Below are 15,787 nucleotides of genomic sequence, written 5' to 3'. Positions count from 1 at the left end.
GCTGTGACAGCTAAAGGAAATGGGGGGAAAAAAGCAAAAGGCTGGAAGAGATAGGGTTGAGATTTCTATTCATCTGAGGGAAGAGGGGTGCGTTTTAAGTACAGAGGCCAGACTGTTATGAGAAATATCTGTTTATGAAAAAGAGGTGAAAATGGCACCAAAGGGAAGGAGATGGGGAGGAGAGGAAGCAGGTGAGGACACAGAAAAGGAAGAATGAGGAGGGAGAGAGAGAGGGATGAGGATGATGAGGATATGGCGGAGATGGACTCCAAGAACAGATGGAGACTGAAGGGAGGAAAAAGTGGGTGCAGTGGGAAAAAGTCCCATCTTGAATAATTTATAACTGGCCATCCCAACTCATTGTTAAAAATAATGACTAAATTTAAACACAACTATATTAAATTATCATGAGCTGACTGCTTTTTGCACAAAAAATAGACTTGACTGATTTATGGCTAATCTCAGTGTCTTGAATAAGATTAGGATCACTCCCATTTTACCGGACTGGTGCTGAAATCTTCATAGCAAATACCTCAAAAAGCATCTTCATTGCTATGACCAGGGGTAAATACTAACCTGTGTCTTTTGCAGTTCTTGGTTAGTCAACCTTCAAAATTAAGATTTTTTAGTACCTCTTTTGCAAACAGCTGAGGTCCTCAGAAAGAGTGAGAGATTATAATGTCAGCATTATATTCAACTGGTTTCCAGCAATGACACGCGTTTCTTCAGCTGACATTTTAGACGGTGGCATAAGCAATTACACTTGCAGCCTGAAGTTGCTGTGGTCAAAAGCCGAATGCTGTCAAATGAGAGACGTGACATCTGGCCATTGTTGTACATCTGTGTGTTAAGTCTCTCTTCATGTGTCTCTCTCTTTAATCCAATGGAGATAATTCGGGGGCTAATATGATTTGAGTGTCGGCCATCAGACTGACGCTGCCACAACAAGCTTTGCCAAATATTTAATAATTTGCTAAGCTGATTAAACAATTAACAAAACAATTAATTCTCCCATCTAATGGCACTAATTTGTTGTTTCTGACAAAGGTGGTCCATCCGGTGGGCTGGATCCTCTTAATCAGCTGATTAGTGTTGGGAGGAATTTTGTCTGTTTGTTTGCGTTTGCTCTGTTTTTTTTGTGAGACAGGAGAAATGCTACTGGATATAAAGATGAAAAATCATCTGTCGGACTCACTGATCCTGCTGTTTTTGCTGCCTTTGTGTTCTTTAGCTTGTGTTGTGTCGTTGTACATTGTGCATTAGGTGTATTTGCTGTATGTGTGTGATTGTGTGAGCATCCCTCTTTGCGCTGTTTAATTAAAACAATAATAACATGATCAACATGAAATAAAACTGAAAGCTGAAGGATTTCAAAGAAACTTTGAACCTGTTGGTAATCCTCTTAGTATATGCAGGATGTCTGTTGTGCATGCGCACGCACAGACACACACACACGCTTTTCCTTCTCTGGCTTTTTCACACATAGACGCACCAACACACAATCACATACTCAAGTAGACAAATTCACACCTTTGCATTTCTGCTCACATTTTCTGGGTTTATTGGATTAGAAGAGCTTTGCCTTTCATTTTTGTTTAGTTTATCATCTAAAATGTACCATGAAAAAGACACACTAGCAATTACCTCTGTTTTCCCTTTGTGAAAGCTAAACAACAACTAATGGTGTGATAGTACGTGTGAAGTACCCCAGAAATATACTCTTAATTTATTCACTGTCCAACTTTAGAAAAACTTGTCTTCTATTCAGGGCATGGCATTGGTGTTCGCTCCTCAGCGAGGGGAAACTCTAAGACTCTTCTGTCAACTGGCCCAGCAAGCTGGATTTTGCATCTCTCAACACCAGCAGTATGATGCTCAGGTCTGGGATGTCCACTTGAAGGTAAGAAACATGTCCAAGAAAGGAAAAACAACATTTATTCAACATGAAGTAGAATTAATCATTGTTTTGCTAAAGATAGTGGTCCATACATATGGCAGAAGAACAGTGTGTTTATAAATAGTTTATAAAAATGCATCAAAATGCATTTGAAGATATAGTATGAGATGCATTTTCAAGCACAGAAGCAGCATTGTCTGCAATAGTGGTATTCATAGCACTATTCTTTTGCACTATAGCTTTTGTTTGAGCATTTTGGTTGTTGGTATCTTTTTTGTTTTCCCAAACTAGTCTACTTAACGAACTAGTAGAGAACACAAGAAGACTAATTAAATGGCAATAAAATGGAGACAGTCTGCTATCGCTTCAAATGAGGTCAAATTGGTTGTTATAATACAGTGATTAGCTGTGACAAATTGGAGAAAATTACAAATCTGTTGCCGTCTACATATGGAAGAAATCACAATAAACTGAAATTCAGAATAACTACTTGTATTCCGTGAAAACAGATATTCAGGTGTTAGCAATTCATCTGTGTTCATCAATTAGACAGCAGTTATTTGCTAACCTTTACCAATCTGTCTGAGGGGACTAGTTGATCACTGCAACAACTGGCAATAAAAGTTAAGCTTCACTCCAACACTGTCTCCCACACACAATGACCAGGAAGTAGAGCAGGGCGATATGACCAAAAATATTTATCACGATATACATTTGAAAAGTTGTGATAATGATATATCTGACGATATAATTGACACTAGACAAAATACTTTACAAATCCACAACTTTATTGGTGCAAAACAAAAAAATCCATCGATATATTTTCACTTAAACAAGCAGCTGTTTTTTATGTGCATTAAAGTTATATAAAAAATTAACAGTGCAAATACAAATTCTTTGCTGACAGTTTAACCAAAAGGCATTTCCAGTGGAAATTGGCCGACATATCCTCAGCATAACCATGTATAATATCCATAAAACTTAAAAAGAGGTTATACACACACAATACAGTAATATTATGTTGAAGCACAGTATGTATCACTCAGTGAGGCTTCTGCCTACGATAGCCGTAATGCTCCGACAATCCATCAAGTGATGCGGGTTCGTAGCTTAGCAAAGTCGTACTAAAACATTTGACAGATTTTCGAGCGCCGTGTACGACATAAAATCGTTTCGAGGTCAGTAAACAAAACCAGAATTCATACATAAGACACACGGGATTATAAGGGGCCCTGTCGATTTTCAGAAAAATCAAAGGATTGATTTTAAGTGTGCCGTATTTTCCAAACAACACGGTAATAACGACGGCCCGCTAGCATGCTCTACCAAAAATAGTGCTTTGTTGTGTATCTGACGGATGAAAGCTAAACAAATTCCACAGCATTTTTACAAACCAATTCTGGTTCATCCGTTTCATTTAACGATCCACTTTCGCCCTTCTCATTCTTCGTCACTGGCATGCTTTTTCCGCCATGTGCGTATGAAAACAAAGGCACTGCGCATGCGCGTTTTACCCATATTCTATCATGATATTTCATTTTCTTATCGTTGCCCAACATTATACTGGTATTACCGTGAACGGTATGATATGGCCCAGCCCTACCAGGAACCACTGATTTTTCCTAGTCACAATGAGGTTACCGTCCTTTTTTTCCTACTCTGCGGTGACCGAGCTATTAATGAAACCATACTTTACAAAATGAGCATGATGATCAAGACTTGAAAGTGGTGATTGAGACCAAAAAACTAAATGTGCACAGAGCTAATAAGTTAGGCTAGAAGTAGGGTCATTTTCTCAGAAATTCATACCTGATCACTGATCATTAGTGGTCATTAGAAGGAACAAGGGTTTTACATTGCCTTAGCATTTCAGACCTGAAGGCTGTCTGTTTGTTATGTGCAGCCTAACAGGTACAGAATTGCATAAAAGTATAGATTTTATGTAGTTCTAGCTTGCATTGAAAGTTGATATTATGTATTTGCGACAACTCAATTGATTAAAATGAAAGCATATCTGGTTGAGAAACAGGTGAGCTGATGGACTGAAATGTTCTCTGTGTAGATACTTGACTACACTATGTTTGATTCAAGAAGAAAATAAAAGTGTTGTTTCAGTTTTTTAAGACTTTGCCTTACTATCATCATTACATCTGTGAAGTTCTCTAAAGAAAATCTGCAGTTCTCATTCTGAGCAAAAATATATTGGTTAATTCATTGAACTGAAATGAACTTGAAAGAAAACAGAGTTAAACTGTTTCATTTCTCTCTCAAAATTGTGCAGAATCTTTTGCTAGTCGAAAAAGAAAGCAGCACCAATCTGGGTTGTGTAATGTGCTCTCAGCTTTAATAAAGACCAGCAGATTAGCCTGTTGTTTGATGTTTAGAGACACACCAGAGCAAAAACAAGCTGCTTTAACTTGGCACAGTGACAATGAGAAAGGGAAGGAGAGAAAAGGAGAGTGAAAAAGAGAAAAGGGCCGACAGAAAGCACATGAGTAGGCTGTGTTAAAAGAAGTGGTGTCCAGCTGTTAACTCCATTACACACACAGCTACAGAAGAACAGGACAGCGAGAAGTGGGCTAAATTGGTGCGCACACATTCACCTACGCTGGTGGGAGAATTGGACAGACTGGCCATTAAAGTGCCTGTTAAAGTGGCCTGAACCTCAGCAAGGAATATTTCACTCCTTTTCTCTGTCTCGATCTTTGCTGTTGGTCCTTGACTAACTTTAATTTGGATATCTAAGTGACTCTGGAGCCTTTTAAACCGCATTTAGGATAAGCACTCATTTAGAGAAGGGACTGACTCAACATTTTACAATTACATGGCATAATGTCACAATCCACATCTGAGAAAGTAAAGTTCACCACTGTACCTTTGATCACATCACTCCAGCCAATTAAAATTTTGGTGTCTGTTACCGGCTGGTGGCCTTTAAAACTTGAAACTGTACACAACTAATTGGAACTAGCAAGCATGTTTTTTGTTATAGATATTAATGTATAATATGATTTTGTATAGTTCTGGTGGTTCTACTCTCAGGTGGAGTGGGAATAGCTAAAGCTATAAAGAAAATTACCAAAATTATAGTGAAAAAAGTGACGAGTGGGAAAGAAACAAGCAGGGAGAGAGGGATGCATTAAAAGGGATATATAGGAAGAAATGAATAGCTTTGGTGGGATTTCAGTGGGTGTTGTCTTACACCGAATGCAGAATTTAAAGAGATAAAATTATAGCAACTTTAATGCATCATGAAGGCAATTAGTTTGCAACCGAATGGACTCGAGTTGGTAATTACATGCCATCAGTTTGTGATAATATGGTGATTAACTGTAATAAATTGCTTAAAAACTGCAAATATGGGGGAGCACTCATGAGCCATTTATATAGTTGTTGTGTTTTCACGTGGCTCTACTAGCCAGGTATTCAGTTCACTATTTTAAATGGCTCGCTGCATTTTTGACTTGTTCCACTTCTCATAGATTTGAAACTGCCTCTACAAATAGTAATTTAGTTGCTTATTAAAGGTGATTTAACTGCACAATGATGTAGGTGCTCAGCAACCCTACTTTAATATAGAAATATAACCAGCTAAGTCGAGTCCTCTCTTTCAGAGAGATCTTGCAGACAATTTGTAATCGGTGCAGACTAACTCAGATTGATTACAAGGTGTTGACAATCTGTGTGCATTTATAAAGTAGACCGCAATTATTTGCGAACATTAACCAATCTGTCTGTGAGCGATTGCAGTCAGTCTGAGTCGGGCCGCAGTTATTTGAAGACACGTTGTCTGCACACCTCTGCACACATTGACCCTCTGTGCCACCAGCTGATCGCAGCAACTACTTGCAATTGTGTCCGACAGCAAATAAGAAAACCCAACCACCTTTTCCCCCCTTCTAGTCACAAGGTGGTTGACATCCTGTTTTCGCTCTTGTATGTCTCTGAGACACCAGTGTGTGCACACTGTTAATAGTAACATTTTTAAATGTGCTTTTTCCTCTTTTCTTTGGAATCCAAGAGGACTGTGTGAACATTCAGGTCACTCTTGAAATACACACTTATTGCTACGTGATATGCATACATTAGTACACTGTCACACACGCACACAGCAGGGTCAGGTGCTGTGTTTGGATATCAGGGCAACTTGAAGTGCCCCCCTCACATCTGAAGGTGATTAAGTCTCCCCTGCTTATCTTCTGATGAACACTCAGAACAACCCCTGTGTGGATTGACTGACCATTCTAGACACACACACACACACACACACACACACACACACACACACACACACACACACACACACACACTAAGAAACAAGCTATATCACTATCCCACACAAACCAGACATCACTCAGACAGCATATTGGCTAGACATTACACACAAACACACGCTCCACACGATGATGATGATATCACTGCAAAACACAAACTACCTCTATACACACACACACACACACACACACACACACACACACACACACGCTCCATACGATGATGATGATATCACTGCAAAACACAAACTACCTCTACACACACACACACACACACACACACACACACACACACACACACACACACACACACACACACACACACACACAAATGAACAGCTGCTACTAATTTGCACTACAGATTACTCCTGCTATATTTGTTTTCAGTGATTGGTTTAGAAGAGAAGAAAAATGCATATCACAGCTAACAGTGAACCACAGTATAGAATTTCTTTCAGTTTCTTTCAAAGACATATCCACCAGAGGGACGTTAAAGGACACTCTTTCACTGCATAGTGTATTGTAAACCTTTTTTTTTGTCCAGAATAAGCATGTGGCTATATACAGTTGGTGCTGAAGTCTGCTTCATGAAAGTAACATATTACATATAACCTTTTACAGAAGTAATGCATTACATTACTTATTTACTTCTTGTAGAAAGTAATTTGTTGCATTACTCCTTATATTTATTTTTTGGCCAATGACATTGTCCCACTTTTATCAGTTAACGATAAAAGCCTGGTGCTACAATACCAGTGTCTCCCCCACCAAGTAATTTGTAGCTCTATTTAACTGTTTTGCAGAAAAATGTAATATGATTCTAATATTGAAAATAATAAAAATGGAACTATAATAAAAACAGAAAAAAAAACCCTTCACTTACTTGTTCATTTTGAAGTACAAAATGAATGCAATTTTCACCTCGCCATTTCCAACACACAAGCTGGTGCAGTTAGGCCATTTGTTGGACAAGGACACACTTTTTTGCTTCAGTGTGCCACCACAGCTTTTACAAAAAAACCCCCAAAAACTTTCAGCTTTAGTTTCACGGGCTTTACTAGCATTTTGTATTACCTGTTTAACATTTTCAACCATTCTTATAAAGAGTTCCTTCAGAGTCTCAAAAGTAATTGGGCAATTGACTGACAGACAGTTTTATGGCCAGGTGAGGCCTATTCACATGAAGCAGACATAATATCTAATTAAGCATATTGATTGAAAGCATTGACATTTTTAAAGTAACTTTCCACTATATTTTAAATATGAGACTGAAGAGATGACAGTGCAAGTGGGAGAGCGCATCATTAAGCTCAAAATAAATAAATGAATAAACATTCATGAAGAATTATTTCCTTGGTTTATAAAAACAACTTGAAAACATCTAACCAAGATAATAACAGTCTTGAGGACGTAGGAATATATTTATCAGGGTCTACATTTAAGAGATGCCTTCACAACGCCTTTACTGGGAGTTTACAGCAAAGTGCAAACTGCTGGTTACACTCAAGAACAAGAAGGTTTAGAATACATCTAACATCCTTCCTTTCTGAAAAGAGTCCTTAAACAGATGAAACCAAGATTAAATTGTACCAGAACCATGAAAAGAGAAAAGTATGGAGAAGGAAACAATTCATTATTGAAACCATACAAACATGATCTCTCAACCATGCTGGAGGCAATGTAATGGCATGGGCAGTATGGATGGCAATGGAATCAGATTAGCAGTTTTAGTGATGATGTGACTATTGATAGAAGTAGCAGGGTGAATTCGAAAGTATATCAACCCAATAGAGTATGCTCTTCAGTTACTAAAGACAAAACTGAAGGCATGAAAGACACGTAAACAACTGAAGGTAGCTGCAGTAAAGGCCTAGCACAGCATCTCAGGGAAGGAAATGCAGCATTTGTTGATGTCTAGACTTCAAGTAGTAATTGCCTGAAGTCTAAAACCTTGCTTTTCACCTAAAAATGAACAACCATCCTTTCGGGGCACTGCTATAGCCCACCTCACTGACGCACTTGACCATTTCTTGCATATCATTCCATTTTGTTCGTTCTTGCTTCATTGCCTTTATAAATCTGATGGGAAAAAATGTGTATTAATATTAGGTGTTAGTCAAAATTTGGACAGAGATTTAAGTAAATGACAAGTTGGCAGCACACTAAAGTCAAAGTCCAAACTTACTGAAACCAAACAGTTTTAAGACAGTAACATAATGTAAGTATAATTCCTAATTATATTTCTATCATTTTGGTGCTTTGAGTTGAGTCATAAGCTTCTCCATCTGGCACAGATGCTGTTAAGCGTGTACTCCCAGTAGCTATGAATATTCTGTCCTTCCTCTTTGTGCCAGGTTCGGCACTTGTCAGATTTTGTTTGGAATATACTGCCAGTTGTAATGTTTGCTTTGCATGTGTTTGTGTGAAGAGAAAGAGAAGGGAGGGTTTTTTAGCAATTCTTTACAAACCTTCTCCAGACCCCCAGCTCGCTACTCTGCAGTTTTCCAAACATGCACACACTTTCACCCTCTGACACAAACACACTCAAGGGACTGCTGACAGCAGGCAGGCAAGCAGGCAGGCAGGCCCGTTGTGCATTGGTAGTGTTTCTTAAGATCTGTGTGTGTTTGTGTGCGTGTGTGTGTGTGTTAAAGTGTAAGGCGTGTGCTAGGACAGGCAGACAGGGCTAGCTGCGTTATCCTCTTATCCCCACTGTTGTGGAATAGAGAGGCAAGCAGCTGGAGGGACTGCAAGCAGACTGATAATGCCAGCACTATTTTCTAACCCGCCATCTTAATCTTGTTACTCAAATGGTTGTGAAGAGAGAGTCATGAATTTTAATTTCACTCGTACACACACACATACACACACAGAAAGAGAGAGAGTGTGTGCATATGTGTACATCCCCCGTCTCCCTCACATGCATAAATAGTATCCCCACTGTGTCCGTGGACTTGCACTCTCTTCCCTGCCTCCTTTTTCGGGGCCTCTGTTTTTCTCTTCCTCCTCTCTCCCCCCTCGGCTGCCTGACTTAACCCCCCCCCCCCCAATTCTCCGACATATCTTCCTTCACCCTTCTCCGGTCTCCCTCCCTCTGTTCCCCTCTATCTTCCCATTTCCTACATCACGACCCACTTCTCTATTTATTCAAGCCTGTCCTTCTATCCCTTCTTCAACTCATCTCTCCATCCACCCAATCCCTCATTCTCTGTTTCCTAATCCTGCTGAGAGAGACCCCAGACATCCGGTTCATCCCAGCTTCCCTTGTCTCAGAGCCCCCTCCTTCCTCTTGTTCCACCTTGTTCACTGTTTTTTTGGTCTGCACAAGCAGGGCAAGAATAAAGGGGAAAAAAAGAAGAGGGAGGCAGAAGCTGGGCCGAAAGTGGCAATAAAATAAATGACTTGCACCTTGGAAAGAAAATAATAAAGAAAAAAAGATTTCAGGGAAGGTGGGGTGGGGGGTCGAGTTGAGAGCCGATTTAGCCAGCCACCCATGAAGCTGATTAGGCGGCCTGCGATCAGGAGGAACAGCTTTGCTTGTTAAACTTTTCACCTCTGCGAGCTCTCAGCCCTCACCGTGTTAAGCCCCCCCCCCCCCTCTTCTCGATCCCTCCATCCTTCCCTCTCTATCCCTCCATCCCGCAATCTATCGCTTCCCTTTTCCTTCTGCCTGGTAGAATTTGAATGTGAATGCTGGTTGTAGTCCCCATAGCAGGCTTAGTAGAGGGGGCAGGCAGCTGCCCATCCACGCCCAACCACCCCCTGGGTCGTCTGCTTTCGGTCTCCCTGCCACCCTCTTTCTCACTGACTCTCTCTCTCTTCAAGGGTCACAGGTTGAACTACGGGCCGGTGCCTGGAGGGATGGCTACAGGAAGATAACACATATAAGGGGAGGGAGAGAAGGGAGGGACCAAAGGAGAGAGTGGGGGGCAGGCTGGAGCTGATTGTTCATCTTCAACAAAAAGGAAAAAGAAGCACGAGAAGAGATGGTGTCGAGTTAGCATTGCATATTTTATAAGTCAAGGTGCGGGAATGACGTGTGATGAGAGAGGTGTGCCAAGCAAGCCATTAAAGTGACACCAACGTCTCCTGCAGGATATATACAAGAGCATCTTTGTCAAATTATATTCCTCTGTACAGCTGACGTGGACGTCTAACAAAGACCAATGAATAAGCACTAAACACTTTTTCTGTGATGAGATATGAGAAAAAAAAACAGTTTAAAAAACACTAAGTCAAAAAGGTACAAGGAATGTGTGGTTGAACATATTTTAACCTTAAACATACTGTATTGTTGGTGAAGTTGCAGCATATAGCAGCTGAAAGCTGGTAGGTTATTGTGTCAGTCTAAAATCAGATAACTAAATCAGATGGCCTGTAGGGACTCAGATTTCACAGCACCCTTCTTCAGAGCAGAAGTCAAAAAAATCTCTTTTAGACATTGTTTTTTTTAAAAATATGGCTTTACAATTGTGATATGGAGAAAACCCCTGCAATGTTGGTTCGATTCTGCTGTGGGCCCATTGTTGAATATCATCCTTGCTACGCCTTCCTCCTGACTCTTTCTATCACTATCACATAACAAGGCAAAATGTCATGAATAAAACAACCTCATGGCTTTATGACATTGGGTCAAATTAATTATATTTTTTTAGGTTTCAAATGTGAATTGTAAATTAAACCCCCCCCCCCCCCCCCACCCACCCACCCCCACCCCCACCCAAACCACAGGATCATGATTTTCACGAGTGCTGCAAAATAGCTTAATTTGTTGTAAGAACAGCACATAATCAGTATTTGAGTTTGCGATGTAAGTAGGCTTGGGTTACTTTCAGAGCACTTGCTTGCAACTGACGGGAACGAATCTGAGGTCAGTCTCAGTTTTTGCTTGTTATGAAGAGTCCTTTTCACACAGTTCTCGACTATCCTGTTCTCACCCTGTACACACAGACAGGCACACACATAGACAGTCAAACACTCTCACATGAGCAGACCCACTAAACTCACTTTCATAAGCCTCTGATCATTTGGCCAGACACTAAGTGAGCTGATTAGCTGGTGCATGCACAAACTGCCAAGTCTGCTTAAAAGGGCACTGAGTGGGCACCAGGGGGGAACCCCACAAGGCTGTCTGTGTGAAACAGTGTATATATGTGTAGGGGGTATTCATATTGGAGTAGGAACAGTTTGTCAGTTAATAGATAGATTATCCTTTATGCACAAATGACCAACTCCTGAATATTAGCATCAGATTGAAGAAAACATGTAATTTCAATTACTTTAAATATGACATGGTTGTTTTTACCACATGGGCTGGTCTGAGTATGGGGATTTTCCACACAACATTCTGTAGGGTTTACAGAGAATCACCCACAAAAGAAAAAATATCCTGTTGGCGTTTCTCTGAGCAAAAATATCTTCTTGATGTGAAGTGTCAAAGGAGAAAGGGCAGCCTGCTTCAAGCTTATAGAAAAATCACAGCAACTCAAATAACCACTCGTTACAACCAAGGTACGCAGAAGAGCATCTCTGAACACACAGCTTGAGGCAGATGGGCTACAGCAGCAGAAGACCATTCCAGGTGCTCCTCCTGTCAGCTATGAACAGGGAACCAAGGCTAACATTTACGAATACAGCAAAATTAAAGATTAGAAGTTTGGAAAAACATTGCCTGGTTCGGACGATGGGACAATTTGGCCTAAACAATATGAAAGCATGGTTTGTAGAAACAGTTCAGGCTGGTGATTTTGTAATTTTCTTTAGACACCTTGGGCCCCAACTGAGCATCATTTAAATGCCACAGACCATGTATCTTTTTATGACCGCAGTGTGCACATCTTCTGATGGCTGCTTGCACATCACAAAGATCATATCAATTCAAACTGTTTTTCAATATGTCAATGAGTTCATCTGATCTCAATCTAGTACAGCGCCTTTGAGATGTTGTTATTATTATTATTGTTATTATTATTTGTAGCAAGTTATATCTAATAAACTGCCGAATGTAATGGATATAGGTGCTTTTAAGGTGTTTTTATTTCCTGTTAACTTTCCGTGTATGTGTCTCATATAAAATGTTCAGTATTTGAATTTATGTATACATTTAATTAATATAGTCAGTCTTTTCTTTTCTTTTCTTTAACACACTGGTGTCAGAAATGAAACAGAATCCTGAATGAATATCTAATAAGAATTTCTGTAAGGTTTTTGGCCTGTTTATTTATTGTTTTCTATGTTTTGTGTTTTTCAGATGCTGAGGGAGGGAAAAGAAGTATACGATGAGAATATCCACTATCCTCACCTAATCACATTGACCAAAGGACCCCAACCTGTCAGCCTCACTCAGTAATACAGAACAAGTGAGCCTTTAACTGTATACAGTTCCTTTGTATTACTTGCTAGATATTTTAATTTAGCATCAAAAAGCTACTGTCCATCTAAAAGTAGTCTCTCACCAGCCATCCCTTTAACCAGGTGGCCTGCCATTCTTGTAATTGACCAAACATCTAAGCTCTAGTCAGCCTGTTACTCATCCCTTTACTTAATCTTTCATCCAAGAAAGGGGATCACATTGCTAAACTGTCATCTGGCCAACCAGGTAACCTTTGAGTACTGTGTCAGACCTTTAGTGACCTTCACTAGCCAGTTAGTTGCTTAGTCAGTTAACCAGCTATTCAATCAGTCAGTTGCACTGACATTTTCTCCATCGTTCCTGATACAGGTGGCAGTTGTTCAGTCAGTTGCCCCGATTAAACTTAGTCAGCATTAATCCATGCCGCTGTGTTTCTGGCCTCAGCATGGAGGCCTGCTCTACTTCATTAACTGTTACAGGCTGCTCACAGCTTCCTCTCTTTCCTGTTTTAATGTCTTTAAATGCAACTCATTCATCCCAGTCAGAGGTCAATATTAAGAATTTATTTTCTACATTGCATTTGCATATTATGCACGTTCAGACTAACGAGCTACAGATTGGATTTGATACAACAAAATTGCATTTTCAAAGCTCTGTTGATGATATATTCTGTGTTTTAACTGTACAACAGACATTTGTTCTGAGTACCTGAAACTTCTGCTTGACTGGTATTTTGTTTTAAAAAAAATCAAAATGCTGTTGATGAAATTATTAATCAGACTTACTTGTCATCCTCAGCTGCATATTTTCAGCAGGCTGCACTCAAAACAGTTACCGACAGTGCAAAGATATGAAACATAACAGCTACTGGTTTGAACCTTCAGGACATGTGTGTGTATCTAAAGAGAGAAGAAATACATACACAAATAATGACATCACCATTTGCATTTATTGATAAGTGACCCTGAAACTGTGGAATCAATAAATTATATTAGTATTTTTTTGTGAAGTAGATTTATTAATTATCCCTCAATTTCCACTAAGTAAAGACAATCTGCTGCTATTACTAACTGGCATGTTCACCATGCTCTGTGACTGCAGCACCTTGATCTAAAGTCCTGCCAGCCAGGAGCAGCTTAGATCTCTCAGTGTGACATGGCTGTATGTAAAGGCCTATGATTTATTGAGCGCATTGCTTTTATTAAACAGTAGGCCTATTTGTTAATTAAGTTTTTCTTGTGTGGAACAAAAATATTTTACCATTTCATGAATCAGAAAAGGGTTTGTTTCTTTTCTTTCCTTCCCTGCGCCACAAATACAGAATACCTAAAAATATCTTTTTTAGTATTCATGTGACTAGAATACGAGAACAGCAACACACAGCTCAGTGATTTTAATGATGATGATGATGAGGATTTTAAATTAAAAAAATTTTTTTGTGGAATCATCCCTCAAAATCAATACGATAATAATATGATAATTGCTTTTACTTCTGCTGCTTACTGCATTTTTTCCCAGCTGCTCTACTCAGGTCTTTTCTCATGCATTCACCTGTTTCCTGTTTCTGCTATCGTTACAAAAAAACAGCAAGTGCCAGTGGGTCACTCAAATCTAAAGCTGTACCTAACACTGCAGGGGGGTTTCCATAATTCACTGTGATTCATTACCTTATACAGCAGCCAAGAAGCTATGCAGAATCTCCTGGTCGCCAGTGTTTACATTGTTCATATTAAAAAAGAATTCGCTGGTAGAGAATGCCAGTTTATTAGTGGTTTTGGGGGGTTTCAATTATTCAAAACTGTTTCCAGTGCAAAGATTTGAAAGGTTATTTAGTAATGTTATCTTTCTTCTGTACTGCAGTTTACTGTGTATGTCACATATATGTAGGATAACATAAATGTCCTCACAGCTGATTCTGAATATAGTGTTTTCATCACTGTCTAGTGTGACATCACCAGTGCTACCAGTTCGGTATTAGGCATCACTGTTTACTGTGGCCTCTGTGCTACTGTGCTGCTTCTTTCCAAATTATTGCCTGTGTTACTGGCAAAATCTTCTCCTGTGACGCCTTCAAACATGAACACACCGTCAGTTCTGTATTTATGATACTAATGCTTAGACTTAACACTTCTCACTGTGACAACAGACATTCAAGAAACTGCTGACAGGTGGCATTATTCTGATTTTGCTGCCTAATATCAGAAATATGGGGAAATCCTTAAAAAATGTTAATTTGCAGGCCATGTCCACAGTACTTTGTGAGAGTGTAAGGTTGGTTTTTGTTTTTTCCATTGATCTTTGTACAGAGCCTCCTGTTAGCGGTGTGGAAGAATAGCTGTAAGAGTTTTTATAATTGAGTTTTTTGATTGCATAATATTCAGATAAAATGTCAGATATATCAATAAAAATGTAATGACTTTTATGTATGTGGACATGGCCTTATGTAGTGAGTTTCTCCATTCAGTATTTTCCTTCTTCAGTGTAAATTTATGAGTGGGTGTTTTTTTTTCTTTTCTTTTTTTGTGGACAAATAAAGATAAACACATTTGCTTCAAAATGCTGACTTTCTCTTTAATTTGTCAATTTAAAAAATATGCTGTACCAGTATATCATGTATTAAATGCTTCCATATACTGCTTTATCCATATACAAAACAAACGTACTTTTAAAATGTCAATGCAACAAAAACCAAGAAAACAATTACAAAAACACAGTTTATCCTTCTTAGATAGATTTTATTAGATGGGATATATTTGTTATTTTTGCTGAATAAATGGTCACTATAGAAAATTTGTGTCTCACTATTGAAATTTAGACTTAAATGTTCACAAATGTACTTAGTTTTCTCCAGGCCCAGATCATCTGTGGACTGTGTTTGAAACACAATGGCCTCCTGCAGGCTAAGCTGGCTGCAGACAAGGTAACACACACATATGCGCTCACACACATGCACACATATCAAGCCCAGTCAACAGTCTTCCCCTCCACAGGAAGAAAAGAGAGAGGGATAAAGGAGGGAGGGAAGGGAGTACACAGCAGCTAATCCTGCAGGCTCACTCTTCTGTTTATCTGTCAGAAGAAGGGGGGGGAGAGTTTGTAGAAAGGGGGGCAACCAACGAGGCCTCCTGATCTGTCTTTTGATATTTTAAAGAGGTCTGCTCTCTCCTCCCCAACATTCTGCTGGAGAGGCGGAGAGGAGAGATAGAAAGACACTACAGACAGCAGCAGAGAGGGAAAGGCAAAGGCTGGAAAAAGACAAAAAGG

The 15,787-nt window shown here is 39.5% G+C and overlaps 1 protein-coding gene across 2 annotated transcripts in view; it reads left to right on the top strand.

The window, feature by feature from the left end:
• The window catches only part of camkmt (calmodulin-lysine N-methyltransferase), a 130,426-nt gene extending 115,295 nt beyond the window's left edge, over positions 1 to 15,131 (top strand). The window contains exons 11-12 of one of the 2 annotated variants that reach the window (XM_004570090.4): positions 1,769 to 1,900; positions 12,422 to 15,131. In XM_004570090.4, the coding sequence (XP_004570147.3) occupies positions 1,769 to 1,900; positions 12,422 to 12,520 (231 nt within the window). In that variant the 3' untranslated portion in view covers positions 12,521 to 15,131. The remainder of the gene's footprint in view (positions 1 to 1,768; positions 1,901 to 12,421) is intronic. The other variant, XM_004570089.4, reaches the window with a different exon arrangement.
• Positions 15,132 to 15,787: the final 656 nt, after the last annotated feature.

Source organism: Maylandia zebra, linkage group LG13 (assembly GCF_041146795.1).
Source record: "Maylandia zebra isolate NMK-2024a linkage group LG13, Mzebra_GT3a, whole genome shotgun sequence".
Classification (NCBI taxonomy): Eukaryota; Metazoa; Chordata; class Actinopteri; order Cichliformes; family Cichlidae; genus Maylandia; species Maylandia zebra.
The sequence above is the reverse complement of the archived record's forward strand: the minus strand, read 5'-3'. Positions and strand labels throughout refer to the sequence as shown.